Genomic DNA, 27,972 nt, shown 5'->3' on the forward strand with positions numbered 1-27,972 from the left:
CTAGCTCTTAAAGGTTCTGAGATCCTTGCGTTCATACATACGGACAGACAGACGGACATGGCTAGATCGACTCGGCTGTTGCTGCTAATCAAGAATATATATACTTTATGGTATCGGAGATGATTCCTTCTGCCTGTTACATACATTTGCACAAAAACATTATACCCTTTTTACCCATTTTTAATGGGTTCAGGGTATAAAAATGTTGGGCTCATCGTAGCTGCCTTTTCGTTGCCTGTAATTTTGATATTTGCCCTGTTGACATTTTGTTCAACAAGCTTTGTCGAATGCACTGGAACATTTATTTTGTGCTATTATTAATTTATTTTAATTTGATTTCTGTTTAACTTGATCGATTTGTCGATATCCAAAATGGATATACCCGAGGTCGATATGCTGACCGTCGCACGCAGCGCCAAGATACATCGTCGCACAGTTTTGGGTTTTGTTCCCCCAATTGGGCTGCCCATTGTGGATTATGGTGATGTGGAGAGAATCGATAGATTCTACTTGGAGTGTCAGGACTATCGCGATTACTATCGCGACCCCTACGATAAAATTCATAAGCCCCTCAGGTTTAGGCAGCATTTGGGCAAATGTGGCATTAAGTTGGATACCACTGTGGAGGAATTGAGACAGCCGATAAGTTGGGTGCCGAAGCGTCTACCGCCCCTCAGGCCTATCGATTATAAATCCTATATGAATTTGGGCTTTGACATGGAGGAAGTATTGAAGGGCCGACATGCCAAACAGTCCTGCTGCGCATTCAAACGATAAACGATCTTAGGACTTTTTATTTCTCGATTTCTGGCGCCTCATCGATGGGTTCATATAGCGCCTAAGAATTGTGCACACGAATTTTAAGCGTTATATGAACATCAACGTTAAGTGCGCAATCATCAAATTCCATTGTGATTCTTTTTTTATACACTTTTTTATATATTGCTAACATTAAAAATTAAAAAAAAATATCCCAGAAATTGATTCATTAACATAGAGTAAATTATTTAATTTAGATAGAATAGATTACGGGTGGAAGGTAGAGTAGTAAAATTATATGCTAAAGAAATTTATATAATTTAGCTGTGCTTTGAAATAAAGTATATTTTTAGATCTTCATATATTTTAATATTATTTTAAATACAGATGGAGAATGGAAACAATATTCTGTTTCGCTCCTTACGCAATAGATATTTATTTTCCTGTCTAGTCGTTTTTTATAACCTTGTAAAGGGTATTATAATTTTGTTATAAAATGTGTAACGCATAGAAAGAGACAACTCCGACCCCATAAATTGCATATGTAAGTATATACCAGTATATATCAGTATATATCAGTATATATGCACTTTAAAACAGTGCATTTGATATAGCCATGTCCGTCTCTCCGTCTGTCTGTCTCTATGCGAACTTGTCCCTCAGTTTTATAAGCTATCGCAATAAAACTTTGCATAGTCCCGTCTCTTTCTTACAGACAGTACTTATGTCGGAACCGGCTGGATCGGACAATATATCATATCGCTGTCATAGGAACGATCGGTCGAAACGTAGGTTCTTGTAAGACAAAAAACTTTGGTTTCCAAGATATATTTTCATCAACCTCGTCATTTACGACCTGCTCTATTCTCACATATCTCTAAAAGGCAAATGTGTATAAGGGAATTAAATCGTCGGCGAGCGGAAGATATCTTTACTTTCTCGTCAAATTTATTGTGCACGTTCGGATCCCGCCCAATTTAATGCACTATATTATTCAATAAATCATGCTATCAATATTAAAATAAATAGAGAAGTTCGTGGGAGTTGAAATTGGTTTAAATTCAATGATACATTTCACAACGAATCTTTTGCCGTTCCCCTTAGTTTGCAATACTTTGTGTGACCCGCGGAATTCCCATCCAGATCTCGTCTTGGATTTTAAACTTTAAGATTTATAATTCATTCTTCTCCCGATTCCTAGCTTAGGCTGAATTCCACACAATTTTAACCAAACATCTGCCCTCAGAAATCTTTACTTGATCTTTAAGTGCACTTTAAAAAAAAGTGTTTCGAGTGTTTATAAATACATCCTTCAGATATTTACCCAAGCACTTGATGCATGCCACTCGACACAGCTGAAAAGCGCACAGAAATAATTATTATTTACATAGCGGCAACGAGTGATTTTATAGCCCACATTTGACTTAACAAGGACCAAAGAGACAGGCAAGGGACAACTGGGTGAGGAGCGGGGGGCGGGGGCGGGGAACCGCTGGCAGCAGCATATGAAAGTCTGTGCGGATTATGGGCAACCTTCATCCTGTATGTTCCATCGAAACACTTGCTAATTGGTGTCATTAAAAAGTTGAGACGAGTTTTTTTTTAAATACGCCACGAGCAAATAATGCGCATACGCCACGTCGTACATTGGAGGGGGCTTAGGGGACGGCAAGGGCCTGTTTGGTACGCCCCCCAATAGCCGAACGCCTCAGCGTCTGCTTTACAATGTAAATGTAATCTAAGTTTTGTTTTTAACACCTTCCGCTTGATTTGTGATTATGAAAATGTTAGTACAAAAAAATTCATTGCGGCGCACCTTGAAAAGGTCCTCAGAAAATTAGCATTTAAATTACGCGACAGCCCTGCTGCAACATCCTGCTGCAACCCTCCTGCTTCTCCTCCTGTTCCACACCTAATGCGAGTTTAGTTTTAACGCTGCGTTCAATGAAGCAACATTAATTGGAATATCCTGGCCAGGACACTCTGACGTCCCATGGCTGGTTGTGATGGCTCGCCTATAATTGTTATTGATGGCGCATTATCCAATGTGACAAACAGCGAAGTCGAGTTTTTACAACTCTCACCCTCCCCGCTTCCGGCTACTGATTGTCGGTATTATGTTAATGACTAGGAGATGTCCAGGTCAGGCGCTGCTTAGGCCTGCTTATGAAACCTGTGCCCCTGCAGGACGTCCGCTACAGTAATAGAACTTGATTGAAACTTATTTTAAGTTATGCCGAGAGAGTATCTATATATTTATTAGTACGTTTCTGTAATAAAGATAAATATAGATAGAAATAATCCATCGAAATTCTAGAAATTCTTGTAATAAATTTTTTTTTTAATTATTATTATTATTATTATTATTATTATTATTATTATTATTAATATTATTATTATTATTATTATTATTATTATTATTATTATTATTATTATAATTATTATTATTATTATTATTATTATTATTATTATTATTATTGTTATTATTTTTATAAGTACAGAATAAAGTAAACCATTAATATACGATTTGTTGTATACAATAACTTAATATAATGGGCTTCTTCGAAGATCCTTAAACTAGCTTTGGATTAGCACCTTGAATATCCGAATCTAGCATCCATTATTATAATATCAATATTAATAATTAAGAAAAATAAAAATCATATTTCCCGTATATCTGGCTAAGTTAAGGTCACTTTTCTTTAACATAAAACAACAGATGTATTGGATATTAAATCTTGGGCACTTAGCTTAATATTTTATTACATATCCGGCATTGATTTGGGATATTAAAGGTATTCAGTCCAAAGATCAATGGGCATTTTTACGATTTCCTAATCAACAGCTATGTTAGCTAACTTATTGTGTTCTATACGATGCTCGTCGTTAAACTTCAAGGCCATCTCTCATCAGCTACGCACCCTATATAGCAAGAATACTTACACATGTGACACTAATGAGTATGATAGAGCAGTGGATCGTTTTGAGATACCCTGTTTTTGTGGGCGTATGGGTAATTAAAAGATGAAGTATATCGATAATTATCGACATAGGATAGATAAAATACACTTATCGAATGCATCGACTCATTTCTAATGAAAAACAGTGTTGAATATCGTTTAAAGTATTTTCTTTTCTTAAAAAAATAGATATTTTACAAAAAATATTCTACTTTACTTAAAATGCAGAAAATAGAGCTAAATTTTAGTACTCTTCAAATTTTTCCAAACATTCAGCAGCACAAAGTTTCTAGGAGCCTCAGCTTTCTTATCATAGCGCACATATAATAAGCTCTTTGTGGCCTAAGTACAGGGTATAACAAACACCAATGCATATTTTAATTTTTGCCTTGCGGAGATGAGACGCGCTGGCAGCGGGCAAGGGGGCGGCAGCTGAGGCGTGAGCTTTGGTTTGCCTGGCGGCTGGATGGCGCCGCTTTGACCAGCCCGCAAAACTGACGCCGCCGCCAGAATACAGAAGAAGTCGCAGACCCAGAGTTAGGGCCACCCGTTAATCATCCAGCACACACTCGCACAGCCACACACCCACACACACACACACGCCTGCACACACAAATCCAGGCAACAATCTATTTACATTTACACCAAATGTACAAATTTAGTTATCGTTAGCTTGGTGAGTTCTAGAGAGGTGTTGAGGGGGCAGCGGCTAGATGGGTGGAGGGGCGGAGGTTGGGGAAAGACATCAGACGTCACGCAAAAGTTGTTTGCGTTGGCGAGCGCACAAAAGTAGGCAACGTTATCTTTGCATGCGCTGGAAGGGATGTAGCACGGGGCGGGGGGGTCACAAGGCACATGTTTACACACATGTTGGAATGTCTGTTTAGGTGTGTATGTGTGTGTGTGTGCGCGTGTGTGTGTGTGTGTGTCGATGCGTGTGCGCTGATGAGTTTTGTTTTTCTTGAGCAAACTTTAATTGTTTTTGATTTTTCTAAGGATTCAAGTGACGCTTGTTTGTAAGTGGATGCTAAAGTATAATGATGATACGAACGATGATGATGACCATGAAGGGGGAGTGCTTTGATGTGTGTATGCGTGCGTGTCTTGCTTGAAGCCTTTGAATGTCGTTGGACAACAAATCAACGCAAGGAAAATTGAAACCACGCGCTGGCTAATTAAATGCACATTTGTCAAGCTTCGCCGGGGGCAACCAAGCACCACTCTGCACCACCCACAAGCTCAAAACCAACCCATCTGTAACCCACCGCAACCACTTGAAAACAATTGGCAGGCAATTGCCCAAATGTCACGTACGACGTGTAAATGTATCAAAAAAAAAGGAAACCGGTTGCACCTGGTATGCTGGGGCAATGCTAATTGTTGCATCTGCCTAGCCGTGTCTTTAGGAGCGGGGTTAGAGGGCGGTGGGTGCACATGTTGCATGTTGCATACTTCATGGCGCAGCAGGCCATCTCCCTTGTATGCACTTGGCTTAAAAGTCCTGCACATGGCATGCAACTGGGGGTAAATACTCGGTATACTAAAGCGTGCCAGACTCGGTTCTGGTCTGGGTTGGCAAATGGCAAAACTGCTTTTTGCCCGTTTTGTGGCTCATCTGTTTGGTAAATTGAAAATTGCGCTCATTTATTGCATTATTCGTAGTTTTTTTTTTCCATGCCCATTCAAATAGCCGTGAAATTGCATTCGTTTTGCCAGCCTGGCAAAGTCTCTGCTTGCAAATGTGCGAGGCTGTCGTTGGTTGGGGCCGCGGGGCATACAGTTGGGGAAAGTGTTTGACAATTGTTGCAGCTTTTTAATGCGGCTTCAGTTTGATGATAAATGCCGCTTCAAACGATTGAAAAGAAACTAAAGAAATTTAAAGAGTACTTTTGCGGTTTGAATGAACAGGCAAATGATTTGTACAGATTTTACTGTCTATATATGTCAATTCTTTTTGATACTATGTGTGGTATTTATGTACATGTATCAATATTTAAATGGCTTTTATATTTTGCATAGAGAATCCCTTTACTGTTCTTTTATTAACTTACTTGAGGTTTGCCGTAGTTGACATGTCTAAGCGAAGAAGTCATTAAAATTGGTGTGAAAGTTGGGCTCATGTTTCTTTCATAGTACATTATTATAACATAATAATAATAGTGGCAAAAAAAATTAAGGAGCATTTTAAATGTGAATTTTACTATTAAATTAAAACAAAAGTAATTTTAGAGCTTTTGAGAAATCTCGTCTAATAATTATTCTTTTAAATGATTATTTTTGAAAATTAATTAAAAAAAATTTTTTCAAAATTTTTAAATTACTTATAAATAACAATAATAATAATAAAAGCAAAATTCTCAAATTATAATTAAATCATAGTTTATATAGTCACGTAATTTTAATAATAATAATAATAATATAATAAAATTAATAAAAACAAAAATGATTAAAATATGTAGTCATATATATAATAATAATAATAAGAGAGCCAACAATAATAAGATGAATAATAATAGTTATAATAAGAAGCTATAAACTTATGTGTACTAATATATTAAAATCAAATTTCACTATTTAAGTTCCTGGCGGAGTTCATCAACAACGCGGCTTGAAATAACACGTACCGGGGAATATATTACAACTTCTATTGAGGGGTTACATTTGATTGCTTAGTTGATTATTTTATGTTTCTGATCCCATTTATTACTGAGAAAATTCCCTTTTTATTAATAAACTTATATGTATACGCTTATATCTAATCTCGAATGTCATCCGCAACAAGAAATGGTCGTTGAGGGTGTTGTCACAGTTCTCGCTCATATTCAGTAGTACTCACTGTACACGCATTTGGCAGTAGCCCATTGGGAGCACATTCGATTGCTCTGCTGCTCCGGAATGTAAAATAAAACCTTTGCTGTAAAGCTGACCCCGCGCGTCTTTAACCCAGTGGGGCAGTGTTGAAGAGAAATCAACGTCATCGTTAAATTTAATTAGGCATCAAATGACCAAACAGCCGAGCTAAATCAACAGCCAAATGGCCTGTAAGCGTATCAGGGCACAATCCCCTTCCCCTGCCACCCGCATACAGCACTCACCCCTCGCTGAACACTTTAAAACACAATTAAAAGTCAAAACGTCAGCGCTGAAGCGGTTGGCGGTGCCAGTAAATGGATGCCATTGGGCAAACCTCGGCGGACTTAATTTGCAAGTCAGCAGCGACGCCAAGCAGTCGGCGATAGAAGGAATCAATGTGTGCGGATGTGGGTGTCGGTGTGAGCGGGTGCTAAAGAGAAATACGAGTCGAGCAGGGGCTGCAGGGGGTGCAGTGGGTGTTTTAAACATGAGACTCTTTTCATAACATTTAACAATGTCATAATCAGAACGAGACATCAAGTTAACCCTTGGCATGTTAATGAGACAATGCGAGCGGGAGAGACATTAAAATCAGCGATTTGCATTTTGGGCGTGCGTATACTCACATGAGCCACTGTGTGCGCCACTCTCTGCCACTCTGCGGCTTTACGGAATTGTTAATGGCTCTGCAGTGGGCAACTATGAGTCAGAGGCTGGACTAAATGTATTATGCGTGTCCATTAGTGTAAATTTTATTACCACAAAAATATGACGGAAGTGCAGAGGACAATACAACTAAATGTATCTCAAAGACACGAAACGAACTTATATAATTACGCAGCGCAAATTGGTTTAGCGCCACATGAGGCAACAGACTTAGATCCTCTAATTACAACAGCGCCAAATGGCGCTGAGAGAGAGAGCGAGAGAAGGAGAGCGAGAGAGCGAGAGGGAGAGCGAGAAGTAGAGCTAGCTTTTTGCCAGCGAATTCAATTTATTTGCAAAAATGAAAAAAAAAAATGAAATGAAATGAAATTGCACAAAACTAATTTCCATTACACACGATTTGTATGCGCTTGGAAACAAACCAAGCAACCCCTCTTGCCCCCACAAATAAAAGCCAACTGTTTGATTTTTTGCTTATCTTATCGCACCACAACGCATACAACACGTCCTATTGCTTATCTCAACCCGCACACACACATACACTCTCATTTGCACCTTTTTAGCCGCTCCATAAAAATAAACTTAAATAATATGTAAACAACATGAATAAACGGGCAACACCACGCTTTTGGCCCAATGCGGGCCAATTTCAATTAAATTGAAAACTTTACGCATCGCAAATGGGAAACTTAGCTCAGTTCTTTTCTTTTATATACATATATATATAAATATATGTATATATAAATAAGGGTTAAATTGGACGTAGTCGCAAATGCTGATTGGATTGGCCCGCCGTCCATAGTCCGTGCATTGGCAGTCAAGTTGGGTTAAACATTATTTTCGTGTACTATTATTAGACACTGCAAAATGCTAATGGATAAGCACAGCGGGGTATCTAATAGTAAAAATAAATATATATACTTTTTTAATTTAATATTTTTTATTACTTGTTTCCAATTAAAAATGTAATTAAATGATTCCACTCGATTCCACTGACTCTTAATGGTAGAGAATTATAGTTGTTTGCAGCCTTAATCTTTCATTTTTAACTTGAATATTTTATGAATTATTTTAATTTATTTAATTTTATATACAACTTCTACATAAACTTTGGATCTGGAGTTTTCACTTTAAATATATTTTAGACTCCGCAAAGTATATATATTCTGAATAAGCATTAACAGCCGAGTTGATGTTGTCATGTCCGTCCGTCTGTTTACATGCAAAGCTATTGTCTTGAAAGTTTACATAGATACGTCTTTCTGTTTCAGGCAATACATATGTCGGAATGGGCCGGATCGAACAACTATTCCTATATCTATATCTATACGATCTAACTTTCAGTATTAAAATATATATTCTCTAATGTTCCAAACGCTGCTACTAATTTCTTTAACAATTTTTAAACATTAGGGAACGCGTCTTTATGGAAAAGTTGTTTAAAGCTTGAAGTCAAGAAAATTCTGATTAAATGTAAAGGCAAAGTGAAAATAGTGCGAAAGTTTGTAGAGATTTTCGCGACTATTTGATTAATTGAAAGGACTTAACGTATCCAGACAATTTTCAATAAATAGAAAGCATATATACAAGAATCAATAAAAGTTAAGAATTTAAGGCAATTTTATGTTAGGGTTTTCCGCGCACTCTTGACTATTTCCCCTCTCATCTTCAGCATAAAAACCCACCTAAACTTTATAGCACGACCATTCGTCATTTTTTATTCTTTTAATTTTTTTTTTGCGACATGTCGTAAAAACCTACGCGAGTAGGCGAAAAATGTGCTTTCGGGTTATATTTATTTAGACGCTTTTCAAGCACTTGAAAAGAAAATTTCGTTAGGCTGTTGACAGTCGGCTGTGGCTAAGTAAAGGATTCTGTGTGCGCGTGCTAATAACAGGATTAACACAATGGACGCAAATTGAATTTGATGCCAATACACGCTTTAAGTCACAGTCTAGAGCGTGTACCAGCCCAACCCCTAAGATTCTGAGCCAGGAAGCGACCAGCGACGACGACGGCGACGACGACGGCGACGGCGACGTCGATGAGCAAACACAAAGTCCCAAACGTAATTTTCACAAATTCATTGAACTGCGTGAGTGTGAAAAATAACAATTTAGATAAACATTGCGACGGCGTCGCGGCGACCTCCATGGGTGTCGCTCCTGGTCACACACATATATACTCTATATATACATATATATATATACATATATACTCTATATATGTATATATACTCTACACGCGACGGGTGACGAGTACGTTGGCTCAGACATGGGCGGCTGGCAGCGCGTCGACCGTTGACACAGAAATCATATTAATATAAATTAACGATGTGGAAAATTTAGTTTAGTAGTGAAAATGGCGCCCGAAGCGCCCAGAACGAAGCCAACTCTGGTGGCTCTCACGTCGCCAGCTCATCAGTCAAATGCCACAGCGCTCAAATCCCACAACTGGCATCCTACGGAGAAATTCTTTAACTGTTGTTGTTGTTTTGTTTTGTGTATTGTTTTTGCCTGTCGCATACCCTGCACACGATTTGTACATAATTCGCAATTCGGATTCACTTTTGGCATTCACTGCATCAATCTCCATCTACTGGAATCGGCTGCTTTGCCGTATTTTCAATTAATTGGCGCTCTACACTGCACTTGGCGACGTCGCCAAATGGTAGATTGTCTATGGAACAGCGCTCGTAGCTTATAATTTCCGCATAGACATAATCATAATCCGATTATGCCGACGTTTTCCCTACGTCACATGTGCTTCATCGGTTAGCCGGCTTGAAGGGGGGCTTGCTGTAGTGGAAGGGCAGCGTATTGTGCTGCTTGAAAATGTTGTTGACTATAAATTGATTAAGCTAACTTTTTTTTTTAAAACTATAAGCTAAAGACAAGCACTTATACTGACCAAGTCGACAACAAGGATACCCTTTAAAAATTAAAAATGGAATACAACAGTCGCTCGCAAATAAGAACGCTTCGTTGATTAAAGCCCTTTTTTTGAGTCCCCTTTGTACAAATAACTATTCTCCAAATTAAGTTATTATAAACCGAAGAAGCAAAATATAACATCTAACAAATTCTAATATCTTAAAATACTTTTTTGCCTAGGGCCCAGAACATTTTTATAAATATTCAATTAATTGTCTTACGCATTGTCTTGAACTCTAATATAAAACTCTTGGCTAAAGTCCCACTCAATACAGCAAAATATTAGCAAAAATTAGCTTCATGTCTAGCAGCAGCATTTTTGAACACATATCCCCCTCAAAGAAATCTTTATGTTGTTCATAACTCAAGTCATTGTCATTACAGGGTATTTTAATTATGCCTTGAGTAGGCAACTCATTAAGCTCATTTTAAAGTATGTGTTGTTCTTGCATGTTTTCAGGTGGAGTTGAGTGTTTTTTTCTTTTTAAGAAATTTCAATTAGAAATTTTAAGAAAATGTAATTTTTTAAATTGAAAAGTGAATTGAAAATTAATCTGGCAAAGTTCTTCTTCTTATTGCTTACCTACTACTAATTATTGTGCCTGAACTTTTATATGCCACAAAAATCTACATAGACTTGTACTTTTTTCTTATATTCCAGGAGCTGTGTCTTAAAATCATGGAATGCTTAATATCTATTTACAAATACATTTCCAAGGAACCGTACAAAGGAATACAAAGAATGTGTGGGTTATATATAAATGCATGTAAGTAGATTCACCTTCATTCACCTGATTTTCTACCTTTTTATAAATAATCAGAGCAAAATATTTATTTTGTATAAATTTGAATTATTATAATTGTGATTGTTTAAACAAGCCGTCTGTTTGTCTATTCGGGACAATTTTTATTTCTAAAAGGTATTAAAATAAGTCATTAAGCAGACATTTTAATCTTTAAGCCTGATAACTAAAGGGACTTTAATACCTTGGGGCCTTATGTGTTTTAATTCTCTGCACAAGTTAATCACACGAAATATAAAACTATATATAGATATATAGATTAAATCATAAAGATTTCCTCGCTCTGAAACAAATCTAAACTTTATAAAACCTATTGGGCCAGCTGCGCCCATCTCGAGTTCAGGGTACAATTAGTCGTATATAATGTGGCTTTTCATTTGTTACACAGGATTACATTCATAATTCGCATAAATTCAAATACAAGTGCAAACCATTCTGTGGCCGAAAATTATAAAAAGTAATCAGTTTTTGTTTTTTTTTTTTTCGAAAACCCATTTTAGTTTATTACTCATAATATGCTGTATAACGTTTATTGTTAAAAAATAAAATGAATGATTTCAAAGTTGTCAAGAGCATTCTGGCAACAAATGCAAAAAAAAAGAACAAAAAATATGATCACAGCTAGCGGCCGCCGCACAGGGTTTTATAAACATGATGTGATTAAGAACAAATAAGGTTTTCGATAAAGTTTTTTTAAATCTTTGAATTCGAGTGCCAATTATTGTGGCACATTGGCCTGTGCGGCAATCTGTGTTGTTGGATTGTCCTAGGCCAGCACTGGCTTAAAGTTTCGAAGCCGCTGCGAGGCGACTTGTCATAAGTGCCAAAATGCTGGCCAGGACGGGCAGCTAAAGCTGTGGGCATGTTGGTTTTGCATTTGTCGCCGAATGCAGGGGGTAAGTGTGTGAAGTTGGGATATTGTTTATCTTATATGTGGGGGCGGGGTAGGATCTGGGGATTTACAACGTGACAATAACGATAACGATAACTTTGCAAAAAGCATTAAAATTAAGTGTGGGGGAAAACATGATTTTGAACTTGAGGCAACAGTTTCTATTGCTTGCGCTCCCTGTAGAACTCGCGTATGAGCTGGCGCAAATAGCGCGACTCGTGCTGTCGCTCGGAGAGTGTGCGACGCAGTGCCTCGTTCGCCTGCATCAGTTCCTGCTCCTCGCCCAGCACATGCTCCATTTCCATTTTCTTCTTCTGGCGATAGCGTGTGGCCGCATTTTTGTTCTGCTCTTTTTTTCTTATCTTGCGATCCTCCACGCCGCGTCCATAGGTGCGCGTTCGCTTTTTGGCCTTAGATGAACTGCTGCTGCTGCTGGCAGATAATGTCGACTGCTGCTCCTCGCCGATGGTGTGTGCGGGCGAGCTGCTGCTGCTCTCGGGCATCCAATCCTCGTCCGCATCCGCAATGCTGCTGTCAGCGGCGCTGATGTCACCGTTGCTGCTACTGCTGCTGCTGCTGCTGCTGCCCAGGGATGATGATGCCTGAGATTCGCAGTCATCGTTGTACTGCTCCCAGTTGATGGGCAGCTGCAGCTCTTGGGCGCGCATGTTGACAATGTCATCAACTAATTGGGTTTCGCGTGTGATTTCATTGTCCGGCACCCAGTTGTTGAAGCCGTAGGGCGCACCAGCAGCACCTGTTCCTGTTGTAGCTTCCGTGGCATATGCCAGCTGTGGATAAAAGATGTGTTATTGGGCTTGTTGCAAACTATAGATATATCATTTGTTTACTAACCACTTTCGGCTCCTGCTTGACCAGCTCCGGCTGCTGCTGCTGCTGTTGATGGGCATCGAAATGTGGCGGCGATTGAGGCGGCGTCAGTTGTTGTAATATCAAAGACGACTCGCCATGTTGGAAATCAGCGGCATTTGCAGTCACCTGCACTTTGGTAATGGGCAGCATATCCTGCGACACCACATCGACGTGCTGTGGGAAGCCTGTCGTTTCATAGTCGATGTAATGCAGCGCCTTTTGGTCTAGAAGGCACTCTGAAAATTAAACGCAAAAAAGTATATGATTATTAATTTATTGACTATATTATTTTTAGTTCAAGTAATTGTTATTATTATTATCACTAATATATTCAAGAAGGAGCTGCTTTCTGTTTAAAAAGATATTATCGTAAATAACTTTAAAGCTATTTTCAATGAATGATTCGTTTAGCTTCGAACTCTGAAAAATCCAACACAAATACCACTCTTCTAAGAACTGGTAATTTTAATAATTCATCCACATAATGTCCATAGTTTTTTTAATACTTTAAATTATTATTTAATGCTGTGATTATGATTTTATGCTACAGGTTTTTGTTTACTTCCAACAGGAAAACTTAGCTAAAACAGATGGAAATTTACAAATTAAAAGTATGAATTTTATTGTTATTCGAAATAACATTAATTATATACAGCTGTGATCTAGAGGTTCAACTTTCATTTTCGAATTCAAATTTGTACTTGTACTTGGGTCTTAAATATATTCATATATATATATAAATATATTATATTCTAAAGTCCAATCGGAAATAAGAGGCTCTTTTTACGCAGAAATTTACAATTTGCAAGATCTTTATATACATATGTCTCTTATTATACATCACAGGTAATTTTGATAGAGATCAATCAATTTGTATATATATATTACAGAAAATCAATAGCGAAAATTCTCGAAAAATAAAATTTTTGTTTCTTGAAATATAGGGCATTGAATACAACAAATTTCTAATTCGCAGCGACTCAATTCGCAATCAGTCGCTGCCCTATATTTACTGCTACTAATTACTTATAAATTTTCTAATATTTTATTAAATACTTGATGCTAACCTTATCGACTGGGATATATGTATATTGGTTTGTTAATTTAACCAAAAAGTCTTAATATTTGAAAAGACTTCGTAGCCATTCCCTTGATCAATACGATACAGCTATCAATATCTGCTGTCTGTGGTCTGTACAAATGAGAACTACGTCGTAATATCAGAACTCGTGTTGTCGTTCTTGTGCTTCTTCTTCGTCTTCTGCTATGCTCAATTCAAACTTATTTCCATTAGACGTGAAGGACGCCTCGGCTGGACCATGTGGAGCGACGTCTCGTAAATATTTGCATATTGATTGTGGCATATTTTCAGCTCTGGTTGTTGTTTCCAATTCATTTATTGATTCTCACTTGAAGAGAGACGACAAATATTGAAATTAGTTCGCTGGCAGCAACTCAACGATTTGATTATTTGTCTTGTCGCTGTCGAGTTTCATTTCAATTGAGCAGCGGCATCGACCGTCAGAGGTTATCATCAGCTGGCACCCTGGTCCCCGATACAGTTGCCAAGTGCAGTCAGTCCATAAAGAGATCCATATATATGCATATAGAACTCTGGGCAGTCCGAGTGGAAGAGAGCGATCTGAAATGACCTTCGCCTGCCCACCTGCGGAACACCCGCCGTTGGCACCTTGGGCTGGGTCGCATTCTCCATAGACACTCGATATTGATTAGCATAACTTGTTCCGCACATAAATCTCGTGCGATAAACAGAGCAAGTGCCAACTGTTGACTGCGAGTTGCATTGAAAACTATTTACATAAAAATCTAGTTTTCAATTAACAACACAATCTTTTACTCACTGCACCTACTTCATATATAGGGCGTGCCCAGATTTACCGATTGAAATATTTGTATGCAAGACTCCAGAATATACTTATAATCGAAAATCTAATCAAAGCTGAATATATAAATAGCAATGGAAAGTTAAACTACCTTTGCTACTTTGTTGCTAATGGAACGTTTATGTAGATCGGCCCTTGCAAATGAACTGAATGTCAGCTTATTGTGGGCGAAATACCTTCATGATACTAGATCGTAGATTGATTTGTTAGTCAGTAGATCGTTTGGCTAGAGACTTGTGTATCCAGTTGTCAATTTGTGGTTTAATGACCTGTTCACGTATTTCTTCAATAAATATTCAGCATACAAAAGAGCCCAAGGTAATGTTAAATAGACACTTAGGCTCAGTGGGGGGCACAATAGAACTTTTCGAGCAGCCCTACATTAATAATAATAAAACCTTTTAAAATATGGATACCGCACTAGGAAGTTAAAACGTTCAAAAACCAGTTTGAATAATTTGATTTTGTTTAAAAAATAGGATAAATAATAAAAGTATAAGAACACGCATCAAAAAAATCATATATGAAACATAGAGCATATTTTTTATTATTTTTTGCACATTAGAATGGAGTCTGGTACCTATATTCCACCTATTCTATATTATTAATAAAAATATGATAGACAAATATGCATTAGTATAAGGGCATTCCCTTAAACATTTAACATATATTCTTCTAGGAAAACAAATATGTACGGTTTTGCGTGAATAAAGTTAGTTGTTAAATCATTTTGATATAATACAAAGTCTGCCAAGAATCAAGCTACTTCTGCTATATCACTATCGAATAGAAGAGTCCAAAACAGCTTTATTTTATTTTCCAAAAACGAATTATGATATATTCACTAATGGAATGTGCGAATGACAGAGACAATAGGATATAACTGTTTTTTTTTTTAGTTCAAAAGTGGGAACTATATACATGATATAATTGTCCTACTTCCATTGCGTTTAAAAAAATCGTAACAAAACTATAGTCCGAGTGATATATTACGGGTTCCCGGGCTAATGTATATGTTTAGCTATAAGTTTGTGCTATTTACTAGATCAATATTTTCTAACTAGATCTCATACCAAGAATTATAATAATGATAAAGCAAATCAATATTCTACGCACTTTAAAAATATAGTTTAAATACTCAGAATTATAATAGAAATTTATGTGTTTAAATGTTCTACGCATTTTGTTACAACAGAAATATGTGTGTAATATATACATATACATATATATATATATAAATATATATGTATATTGTGTAGTTAGTTGAAATCGTGTCCTACATTTGGTCTGCAAACTACGCAATTTGCAGTTGCAGTCGAGAGAGCTCAGCTCTGAAAGCTCAGACATTGGACACACACAAATCAGAGATTAAAGCAAACAAAGTTGCCATTGCGAATAGCAAATAATTAAAAAAAAGCAATGCCAATTCGCACTATCGCTGTGTATATATATTTGAAAAGTAATATATTAACTATAAATGGGGCATGATTAAAAACAACCTTGGCGTTGGAAACCCATACGTTCATGCATAAACATATACATATATAAATATATATACATATATACAAATATAAATATATGAAAATATTGGCTTTAAAGCTAAGCAGTTTGTCAAGAAGACTTTTGAGTAGACAAAAGCCTGAAATTTCCCATAAATTAATGGGTTTTACTCTAGGAAATGTAAATGTAAACAAGTTTATAGCTAAGTTTTAACTATCTAATTTTTGTTGATTTTCCTGTGTTTTCCTTTTTGTAGCGTCTGCCGTAAGTAGGTTATTAGGTCAAGGTCACAGAAAGTCCATAAAACTGCGGGACATCTTATTTACTGGCTAGGCTTTTACAAATTTTAAATAGGCATATATATAAAAAAGCCTTTTTCTTAATATTTGGTAAGGGCGCGTCCGTTGGGCATTGTGTAGAAAACATAAAATGCAAATGAAATCTATAAATACTCAACTGAAAGCGAGGCAATCTCTGGAAATGGAAAACAATAAACAATAATAAAGAGAAGAGCCAGTGCATATATACATATATATATATGTATATGATAAACCCGCCTGACCGGAAAGTCATCTTTGCTAACCGTCCAGACTGTGCAACAAAACAAAACAAAAACACAGTTAAGCGAAAGATATAAAAAGATGGTTGCGTTTTGTTTGATCAGACAGTAAAAGCATATTTTAGGAAATTTACCTAGAGATATTTGTGATATTCATAAAAACACGTTTATATATTTAAACAAACTAAATAGACTCAACCCAGCGCATATAAAGTCTATCAGCTCAAGTCTGAAATTATTTAAATAAGCAATGATTGATAATTATTTGCCATTAATTCATAACAGAGAGCTGTGTGTGTCTTATATTCATTAATATATTGTCTTACTAGAGATTTGATAGCACAAGCACAAAGGAATGCACATGATCTTTGTGGAAATTGTTATAAATTCTCATCGGGTATGCTTCTCGAAAAACTTTCTAAAATGTTGTTTATGAATAAACATAAAATGTATTGTTCCATTGTAGACCTTAATCATGAGTAGATTATATTTATTTAGAAGTATTTTATATACTGATCTACAATCAGTTCGTAATATTCGTTTTTATACCCTTGTAGGGGGTAGATTTTTTCAAAGAAGGAAACATCTCCGATTTGATAATCTATATATATTCTAGATGTCCGTCAGTCCTGTCTATTTCTATGCAAACTAGTCTCTCAGTTTTAAAGCTACCGCCTTTAATCTTTGCATATACCCTTCATTCTGTTACAGACAGTACATATATAATCGAACTGGCCAGATCGGACCACTATATCATTTAGCTACCATTGGAACGATCGGTTGAAAAGTAGCTGCTTGGAAAAATATTCCGTTTTGTAAGATATTTTCATCAAACTCCGCATTGACGAGCTTCTCAGTTCTCAGATGTCCGTGCCAAAGATATCCTTACTATCTCTTAATACAAATACGGTAAACTTAAGTTTTGTTTTTCATGTTAGCGCTTGCCATAATGAGAATTTAATTCAGTTAAAGTCTAAAGTCTGTGTCTGAAGAATCTATTGTATTAGTACTCAAATTCGTAGTTCCCAACTAAAAATCGGATAGCCTTAGTTCGCTACAACTAGTTCCCATTTCACTTCCAAGATCCTATTCAAGTTGGCGTTTCTTATTGTTTAATGCAGTATTTGGATTAGTTCTTCGAACTGACGCTTATGAAAATAATGTTTTTTAGTGAGCTTTGGATACAAAAATATATATTTAGGCCTCCCTATAAACTCATTTAAATTTACGACAACGCTTCCTCTCATTTAAATAAGATATTCTAAATTGTGTCTTATTTATGTACGAAATCTATTGAGATCTAAAATTAGAATACAAACTAGCTTGGTATTCGAATCGAGTTGGAACTCATAAAGAAATGACCCAGAGATCTACTTTAAAGTTCTGATTGTAATATATAAACATAATGTAAGCTTAATATTAAATATTTAAATATATTAATAATGATTTTATGCTCTGGTTTAATCGTAAACAAATTCAATATCAGTTATAAAGGCAATCTAGCTATCAGATACGTCGAATCTACTTTAAGCAAAGATCTCGCCTACATAGATATATAAAACATCATAGTCAAGTTTTGAAGGTCTCGCTGACATAAACATAACAGAATGCGAGATGTAAATAAAATATGATTAGGCTTATATAGCTATAGCTATAGATAGATATACTTACCATAGGCTTGTTGCATAAATATATAACTGCTCATTATTGCGGCAGCAGCGACTCAGATTCAGAAAGATGATATCGAATTGCAGTGAAAAAATGTGGCAAAACAAAAGGCAGTAAAGAGAGGTTTGGAGTAATATAAAAAACTATATATAACTAATTATTAAGTGTAGATAAACGCTGAAAGCGTAAAGAAAAATCTACAAAAAAACTACGACGAGAACTAAACTAAAAACAAAACGTTTCAACTAATTGCTAAATTAACGAGATGCGCGTTTTAAAAAATATATTTTTAAAAATTATTAGAGAATTTGACAGGCAAAAGAAACCTGCTGAATAAAAATTAATAAAAGTGAGAGAAAAAAATCACAGCGAATTTTGAACGGGTATCAAAAACAAAGTTTGGCTCAAAGCAAACGAATGGGCCAAGTTAATAACAAGCGAAAGGTGTGGGGCGGATACACACGCTCACACACACGTACACACACTCACGCTGTGAAACACTTGGTAAATGTGTGCAGGAGTTAAGGGCTACTGGAGGGGAGGGGATTATAATAGGGATATGGGCTTTTATTTCTGGTCAACTGCTGCCGCAAATACTTCAAAGGCGTGGCAGCGGCAGTGCAGGTTTTTTTTATCTTTTTTATTTGTATTTTTTTTGTTGGGCTGCTTGTGGGGCGCTTGCTTGTTGTTTTTTCCCCTTGGGCCGTTTAGCGTCGCTTCACCAACTTTTGCGAATTGATCACAATTTCACGGTTCCACATGTAACGGTATCCACAGTGTGGTATCATGCTCACAAAGTCCTTTGCGCACACAAACGAATGCTGGCCGAAATGTTGCAACCGTTGCCCCAGCTTACGTATGGCCTTAACAGAGACAGCGCGTGCCGCTGACGCAGTTGGTACGCGCACAGAGGGAGCGAGAGCGACAGTGATAGAGAGGGGGAGAGAGAGAGGTGTGTTGCACGTTGATCAGCTACATATAGTTGGCTTTTGTGTGGAGCACCTCAGACGCACGCGTTTCGTATTGTTTGGCGCCGTCGTTGCGAATTTCGTGTGTGTGTGGCACAGGTTCGCACGCACAGTTTGAGAGTCTCGGCTACTTTTACAGTTTGAGAGCCAGCTGAACGCTGCTCAAATAAAAATATTTCCAATTCGATTTCGATTTCGAGCAAATTCCACGGTTTTTTCCGTTACGCTTTTTGTTTTGCGCGTTTCAAAACGCCAAGACGTGCGCTTTTTTGTTGTTTTTATTTTATTTTATTTAATTTTGTTTTGCTGTCTGTTTTTGCCTTGCTTCTTTTTTTGCTTGAAGGCAGTTTCTTTGTTTCCCAGTTGTTGTTGTTGTTGTTTTCGTTATTTTCGTAACTGAAACCAAAAGCCGTGTTTTAAGCCGAGCGCACGCGTCAGAGTAACGATTTGTACTGAGCACTGTGCGCGAAGCGCGCACGGTTTTTGCCCTGGCCAAGTCATCAATATACAAAGAGAGAGAGAGAGAGAACGGGAGAGAGTGGGCGCGTGTGTGTGTGTGTGTCTGTGGGAGACAACAGCCCTGCAATAAGATCAATCTCCGGCGCCGTCTCTCGATCAGCTGCCGAGCACAAAAACCCGAATGCGCGAAGCTTACAAATCAACAACTCTTGCACAGTGGGTCAGAAAACCAAACTCACTGTGAATATAATATGAGCTATATTCGAAAATATAATGTACAACAATACAGACAAATTATAAATCTGTAAAACTTAAGCCTTAACAAATAATATTTGATTGTTTCGAGCATAAATTACGAATCTTTCATTATAGATTTCACGTTTTTTCCGACTGAAGTCGACGTATCGCTTTTTGTTTCACCAAAATCCATCATCTTTCCAATTTTTGAGAACTATCTAAATTTAAGGGGGTTTTTTTTTTTAAATAAATTGTTTTTCTAGTTAAAATTGACTTTCTTTACATTCCTAGAGTGTCAATTAGTAAACGTATAGATACACTTGCAGTAGGTTATGGGAAATTAGCATGATAATGTAGCTTAAATTTCCAGTAGACACAAGAAAACCAAGTTTACTTTTTGGAAAGCACGCTTTCTGGAAGTTTTAAAATATTTACCCACTGTGCTTCGAACTCTGAACAGCGCTTCAATCCATATATTGAATATGTGCTTTGATGCACATTATCAATAATGTTTTTTATGAATATACGTAAGTGCGGCCAGCCGACAGGTCTCGGTGCACAACCGCAAACCCAAATCCCCCCATAGCAGTGATAGGCATCCAAAATTTAAGCTCCACATTTTGACGACATATTTATGACAAATAAAATCGGCCAGACGACTCGAGACCCCAGTGGAAACAAGGTGACGTTCAATGAACTTGACTCAAGACTCAACCCAGAATGCGATTCGAAGAGATAGAAGTGGCCTGTTTGGCTAGCTCAAGCAGGTTATCCATTTGAAAGAAACTGATCTTTAATAATAACAATAACATTTCTATAATACTATATACTTCCTCTCACGATAAGTTGAGCATGTGACAAGGCTGAAGAAGAAAATGAACAGCATTATAAAAGTCAGCGGCAGAGTTCAATGACAGCGCCCTATATAGAGATCGCTCTCTCCCTCGTCTATCTCTTTCTCCTTCGATCTCTCTCTTAGTCTCTGTCTTTCTGTTTCCTCGGAGATTAAGGCGGAATTTAGTCTAAAGAGCCTGTCATAAAGGCAGACCAAGCCCCAAAAAATTTCAGACGAAAATGGGGGGCACGTCCACCAGCAGAGCGAAAAGTTTAAATTTAAAACAAAGAAATTATAAACTTAAATTTCCTGTTGAAGTTCGAAAAAAAAATAAATTTTAATTTATGCCAAATCACAAAAAAATTTCCATCACAAATAAAGATCAACTGGTTCATTGATCTGTCAGCTGATAAGTCCTTGAACCTGCAAGAAGCTCTACTGCATTTTGTACAGGGTATTAAAAGCGGTTTCAAATCAATATCAATTTCTGGTTTACATTTTTCAAGCGTGCCGACCTTCAACTAAATTGCTACAAATCTGTATTTTTTCGAGTTCTTGAAAAACTTGTAATGAGCGGGCCTGAGAAAAGAAACTCGGTTGTTTGACTTAAGAGCGCCTTCAAATCTCTAAAATACAAACTAAACAATATCTAACAATCTCTCAGTTTTTGACAAAGCCCAAAAGTGATTTCACACTCGTGTTCATTCGAACCACATAACTTTGATTCAAAAAAAATAAATTCAAACAAAAAACATTTTTGCCTTTTCTTGTCAATAATATATAATATATATATAATATATATAATATATTCGATATCGAATATTGCAGTTTCTTTAAAATACTGTCCGACTTCCTAAAAACAAACAAATGTCGAACAGTTAAAAGAAATATTAGCGTGATTCAGTTTTAAGACCCAGAAACAGGTTTTAAGAGATCGTTTAAGGGTACTTCGTATTCAGACCACAACAAAACAAGCTCAGCTCGAACATTATTTGTCTACATTTTTCAGACGTTCAAAGTTCAACTGCGTTATAAAATGTTTGTTTTGGGTTTTGGTATATGAAATAAAATCCATATATATATATGAGGCTCTTAATTGTAAACATATCTGGAGACTAACGAAACAAAACAAAATGTTTTTCTATTCAATTATTGAAACAATTATAATTTTTAGTTTTATAGAAAAAATGCAATACAAATATAACGAACAAAATCGTTTATTTGTAATCTCCCCTCATATATAATATTGAATCATATTAAATTGCAGAATAATAATCAAATTAATTTTGGGTGTCTTAAAAAATTATATGATTGATTGGCAAGAAAATAATGATTAAAAAAATATGTATTGTTCGAATGTTCACAAATTATCAGCAAGATATAACTTATCAAGTGTTGTTTTTTTCTAAGAAATATCTTTGGCAAAAGCGATAATCATGCTGCTATCGCAGCCTAATTAAGCTCCAGTTAATGGAGAACGTTTCAAATAAATAGCGTCGACTTTTTTTGCACGTGTATTATTTGATTGAATTATTGCCGGACAAAGACCATTGTATACTTGTTTTTACTTAGAAAAACATTAAGTGTAACTCAACAACACTGCAAAGATACTTCTTATTTATTATTAGTTTGGATCGTTTTTTTTTTTCTGTTTACAAGACTTTTATGCCATCTAACAAGTTGGCCATTAAAAACTGAGTAAAAGCACACAAACATTTTAGACGTGCTGCTGGACGCGTTGTAATTCCCAACGAGTTTAATTTTTAAACGACTTTAAAGGGGGTTCAGCTTTTAATTTGGTCAATTCGATTGTGATTTGTTTGTAAATTATTAAAAGAAATAACTAATATTAACCTTGGGTCAGCCAGCTAAAATATTAGTTTTGAAAACTCGACTATAAGTAAACTAAAGTTAATATCGATTTTCGAACCATAAGCACTTTCAATATCACAATTAATTAATTAATTACATTGCGAAAATCTAATTACTTAGCATCGTTTTTATATGACAATTTACTTAATCTATTAAAAAATATTGGGACGGACTTAAATTAGTCTTCAAGATAAGAGTAGTCTAGACTCTAGCTAACCCAAATTAAATATATATATATATTTTTCATATCTTAGTTAAGCTCTCGTCTAACCCTGTTGACTTGTTTATCTAATATCCTAGCTAGGCTCTGAGCCAAACTTTGTTAACTTGCCTTCATCCTTGAGATCCGAAAATTCGACAACGAAATCCTCGTCGCTCAGCAATCCCATAGTTGCAGCCTTCTGCAAAATGTCCGCCTCGTCGACGCTCAAGAGCGTAATACCTACAAAGATCGAAAAGATATAATATAAATCAAATTCGATTGTATTTTATTCACTGACCGTTTGCAAAGTTATCGTCATAGAGAAAAGTAGTTGTTGGGTCGTCAAGCGAAAAGAGCTCGCTGGTCACTGCCGAAGGCGGCGAGGCTGGCTCCAGCTTCGGATCCCAGAACAACTCTTGGGGCAAATCTAAACTCTCCATTGTCATATGTGAAGTCAAAGGCGAAATCGGAATCTAAACTTGATGTGATATATGGTGAATATATTGAAGACGTTTCGTAGAATGTGATGAACGCTGGTTGTTGTTGTTGTGAGGACGCCATGGTGGCACTGCAATTGGGAGAAGCAAAAAAGCAAAATAGACAAATGTTTGATTAATATAAATTACTCGGCACTATTTGGCTGACCTGCACTGTATGGCGCGCTTGAATTGATAAACAAATTGAACAACTCATTCGAAACTGCAGCTAGACATAAACAAAACAAGTTGCCTGTTCAGACGACGTCAACAGCTGATAAGCCCTTAAGACCATGTCCAACCACATGTCAAGGGCTAAACTTTTTTTTTTTTTTTTGATTCTATTAAAATTTGCATAAGGCTTGAAGTTGAGCCAAAGGGTGCAAACTAGAGATGGGAGAGTGCCTGGCACGATCAGCTTTAATTTTTTGGGAATTATTGAACAAACTCTGATGATTTGCCGTATCCCACGTTAAGAAATACTAATTTATATTTTCTAAATATTCTATTAGTTTTCATTTTTATTCTTAGAACTCTTTTCTAATTGAATTTTATGCGATTCTTTAATTGCTGAACCAATTCGTATTTAATACGAACACGTCGTGTTAATGATAGATAACACGACGCGAACCCAGCTCTAGTTCGCATAGCCATAAAAAAACATTTCTCTTATCAACAAATAGCTGCCTGCTATGTGCACGGGCAGCGCAGTCGACGTCAAAATCGCATGCTTATGCATAGAGCGCAAGAGTAGCGCAGCGGTAAATTGAGTGAGTGAGCTAGGTAAATAAGATGATTCACGAGCCGCTGCACGTGCTGTAGCATGTGGCAAGGTGAAGAATCAAATGTCGCTTAAGTTTACGCAACTGACCAGTCGATTGCATCAGCCAATTTCAAAGATTCCGCTGTCTGGACTGCCTGGCTGTTGCATGCCACAAGCCATTGGTAAACAATTCTGCCACGTTACCATGAATCGACAAAACAAGCAACAAACACACTCGCACCTATAACTGTTTATATACAAGTCCGTGTGTGGCTGTCAGCGTGTATGTGTGCGCCATTGCGAAATTGTTGCACTCTTGCATTTTTAGCACTTGTTCAATATTGGTACTTACATCTTTTTTGTTAACATTTTCATAACTTTGTGTGTTGGGGCACTGTTCGTGCTTGTGTTTTGTTTGCGCGCAAACTATAAAGCCATTTTTATTTCCATATAAATGCAAAATACACGAGCGAAAATATTTGGACCTTTTTGCGTTTCATTTGGAACGATACTGAACTGGTGTTCAGTGTTTCGGAACTACTTGGACTCTATGGTTCCAATGAACGGATGTTAGTCAGTAACAGTGACTCATTTGCGCAAATTTCGTAAACAGTTTCGTGAACTGAAAAACAAATCAAATAACTTATTTTATATCATTATCACGAATAATAGAAGCTGATAGAATCAAATGTTTATAACAGAAGTATATCCAACAAGTCGAAATTGTATCTTTTTGGGCTTGCATATGTTGTCTCAAGGATTTTTTTCAATTGTACTCTCAAAACCAAAATTGTATAAAATAAGGTAATTTTTTATTTTTTTTAGTTTTACCAGCACTGCTATTTGTTAACATACTGTTAACGCTACCACTGACTACTTTCGTTGAGTAAATTTCGTTATGCCTGTCAGGTTTTGTCTTGCTGCTAGCGTACATCTGACGCTCACGCAGTTAGGTATTTTTTAGTCAATTTTAGTGTTGTGTAGTCGCAAAAGCAAATTAATTAATATGAGTGCTTAAATTACAATTAAATTACGTGAAAACACACGCTTGCGCGTTAAACTCGTATATTCGCTATATGTAAACTGAACGCCTGCTTGGCAATTGGAGACGCGCCCCCAACGCACAGCTCATGTGTGTGTGTGTGCACGATGTAACTACAAATGGATTAAAGCAGAGGTCAAAAGTGCACGCAGGCAAGAAAAAAGGGCAAACCCAGTGGTCAGCAAAAGCAAGTTGTGACGTAAATGGAAGACTGCGCTTTAAATTCGCATATTGGTTGTGGCCAATTGGGTGGAACATAAAACGGGACTCGGTGGCAATTGTTTTTGTTATGCTTAGCGTACGTATATCGATACGAGTATGTGTAAGTAAATATGTGCAGGCGCAGCCTACGCCATCGTCGCAGCCGAATGTTGTTGCTTCTTCTTGCTTGCCCAGGCAGTCACATTTAGCGCCAGATTCCTATGCTGATAAGGCGCGTGTGTGCGAGAGAGCAATAGTAAGTCAACCGCTAGAAAGAGCGAGAGCGGAAGAGTAATAGAGAGCGCAAGCTGCTGGCGTCAGCTGTTTTATGTTTTGATTGTGTGTGCTGGGCAATAATAAACGCAATCGCACAGGTTTTGTTCGTTCAGCCTGAGTTCTTGAGTTTCTGCGAGCCGCCGATCAGTACCGTTTGTGAAATTGAAAAGTCATCAACGGCTGTGCCGCCGCGTGCCATAAGAAGCAAACGAGCAAAATATTCACACAAGTTTTTCATTATCAGCGCCAATCAACTGACGTCGCATTTCTAATAGTTGCGCTCTATACAACTGCATGTGTGTTAGTTTGCAAGTGTGTGAAGGCGTTTGTGTGTGAATTGTGACGCGTTAAAATCGGGGCGTGTTCGCCATTAGAAAAGAAGAACGAGCTGTAAAGCAAACAACAATAACAAACGCAACAAGTGCATAGGCGCTAAACAAAAAGTGTTGAAAAATAAAAAGAAAACGTAATAAATGTTGATACAATTAAGAAAATTTGTTAATTAATAAATATCAACAAAATAGTAGAAAATGCAAACAGTACATAAATAAAAGTGCAAATTGACGAAACAACAATACAAAACAGGAGCAAAAAAGTTGTCGTAAATAAACCAAAGTGTTAATTAAAGATTTTCAAAGTTAAATAATTAAATTGTTAAGCTTTTATAGAAATAAGAAATATTCAAATGCGTTAACAATAATAAATATACAAATATTAATAGATATTAATACTAAAAAATGCCAGAAACGTGCCAAACTAATTAATTAACATTTGGCAGAGCTCAAAAATTGTTTCAATCGCATAATGACAAGCATAAACACGAGCTAAAAATCTGAAGCTCAAACCAAAATATTTGCACCTGGTCACACTACAAAGTAAATAAAAAAATAACAAAAAAACAAACAAACAAGCAAACGCAACAATAAAAAATGATGTTGAACAAATACGAAATCTATCAACGCACAAACAACATGTTTCCACACCAACAACAGCAACAACAGCAACAACAACAACAACATCATCAGCAGCCCCTACCACCGCAGCATCTACAGAATCTACAGTATCAGCTCTCCCATTCGCATCCCCACTCCCAGCCGCAGCTGCACTCGCTGCCCCATTCACTGTCCCCGCTGCAGTACATTGGCAGCGCTGCGGGCAGCACTGCAGCAGAGCTGGCCGCTGCCGCCGCAATGTTGGCCGCAACCAAAGCCGAACGCGAGTCCATACACTCGGGCCAGTTTATGGTCTCACACTTTGAGGCGGAGGAGGCGCAGGATGATCTCGAGGACGATGGCGAGGTCAAGATGTTGGACCCGGAGGATCCGAGCCTCGATAAAGCCGGCGAGGCGACCAACACCTGCCGCGATGTCCAGCTCTATGTGCCACAGACTGTAGCGCATTTTCCGCGCATGGATCTGGATCGCGAGTGCGATGAAAACAGCATGGGCATAATCACCTCCCACCTGGAGATCGAGACGTCACTGACCAAGCTCTTCAAGTGCATGAACCTGGCCTACAGGTGAGTCCAAACGGGAAAGCCACGCGTCACGCGCGTGATAATAGTCGCCCATTAATCTGGGTCTGGCCGAAAAGACTTGTCCGCACATGTCGCGGCGACGCTGGCGGCGACGTCGCCGCTCGGGTTACCTGGGCGCAACTTCGCTTTAATCGCTGTCTTTGTTTTCTGCTACGTCTTCTATTTCTGCAAACGTTCGCAAATGCAGGCGAACAAAAAAAAAATAAATAAATGAGAAAATCAGAAATCAAAAATATGAAATATCAATGCAATGCAAACTGGAACTGCAGCATTTCTGAACACATAATCAACGACTTTTACATACTCTGTAAATATAATAACCATGTTTATGGGGACCAATGAACATATGTATGGTAAAAGCTTTCTCTTGCAAACAGCAAAAGTCTCAGGCTTTAGTCGTGCTTAAAGATTTTTCCGCTCGAAGAAATAACAAAAACACAGCAAAACATTCAAAACTACACTTTTTCCAATATTTATTTATTTAAATTGAACAAAATATTTTTCTAATGAGAGTCTCTATAATTTTAAAAAAGATAGCTCGCCTGACTGAGAAATGGGTCAAAATTGTGGTATATTTATGTTTAAAAAAGATGAAAATAACAATTTAGATGGGCATAGTTTAGAGGACTAAGCGTTGAACTAACAAGAGAGAGGTCGTTTGTTCAAACTCAGCTGAGATTTTTTAAATTTGTTTTAATTCACAAAAAAAAACATTAGTTACTATATTTAAAATT

General features: G+C 37.1%; 3 protein-coding genes across 4 annotated transcripts in view; 2 read left to right on the forward strand and 1 right to left on the reverse strand.

The window, feature by feature from the left end:
- Positions 1-272: 272 nt before the first annotated feature.
- On the forward strand, positions 273-965 carry LOC135439137 (uncharacterized). The gene has a single exon (XM_064697769.1). It carries the CDS (start codon positions 373-375, stop codon positions 775-777), a length of 405 nt encoding a protein of 134 aa, XP_064553839.1. The 5' UTR covers positions 273-372; the 3' UTR covers positions 778-965.
- A 10,503-nt stretch (positions 966-11,468) lies between these two features.
- Positions 11,469-24,698, reverse strand: crc (bZIP transcription factor crc). 2 transcript variants are annotated; one of them, XM_064697565.1, is made up of 5 exons: positions 24,535-24,698; positions 23,242-23,511; positions 23,073-23,183; positions 12,722-12,975; positions 11,469-12,657 (listed from the first exon to the last, which is right to left on the reverse strand). In XM_064697565.1, exons 2-5 carry the CDS (start codon positions 23,387-23,389, stop codon positions 12,028-12,030), a joined length of 1,143 nt encoding a protein of 380 aa, XP_064553635.1. In that variant the 5' UTR covers positions 23,390-23,511; positions 24,535-24,698; the 3' UTR covers positions 11,469-12,027. The 2 variants fall into 2 exon arrangements, with proteins under 2 accessions (XP_064553635.1, XP_064553636.1); XM_064697566.1 differs by lacking the exons at positions 23,073-23,183; positions 23,242-23,511; positions 24,535-24,698 and adding an exon at positions 18,374-18,520.
- Positions 24,699-25,998: 1,300 nt separating this feature from the next.
- Mondo (mondo) overlaps positions 25,999-27,972 on the forward strand; it is a 45,067-nt gene continuing 43,093 nt past the window's right edge. Inside the window, exon 1 of the mRNA XM_064697791.1 lies at positions 25,999-27,220. Within this exon, the coding sequence (XP_064553861.1) occupies positions 26,631-27,220 (590 nt within the window). The 5' untranslated portion in view covers positions 25,999-26,630. The remainder of the gene's footprint in view (positions 27,221-27,972) is intronic.

The sequence above is a fragment of the Drosophila montana genome, unplaced genomic scaffold, assembly GCF_035044405.1.
Source record: "Drosophila montana isolate Dmon_TW-CO22-7 unplaced genomic scaffold, ASM3504440v1 contig_402_1, whole genome shotgun sequence".
Classification (NCBI taxonomy): Eukaryota; Metazoa; Arthropoda; class Insecta; order Diptera; family Drosophilidae; genus Drosophila; species Drosophila montana.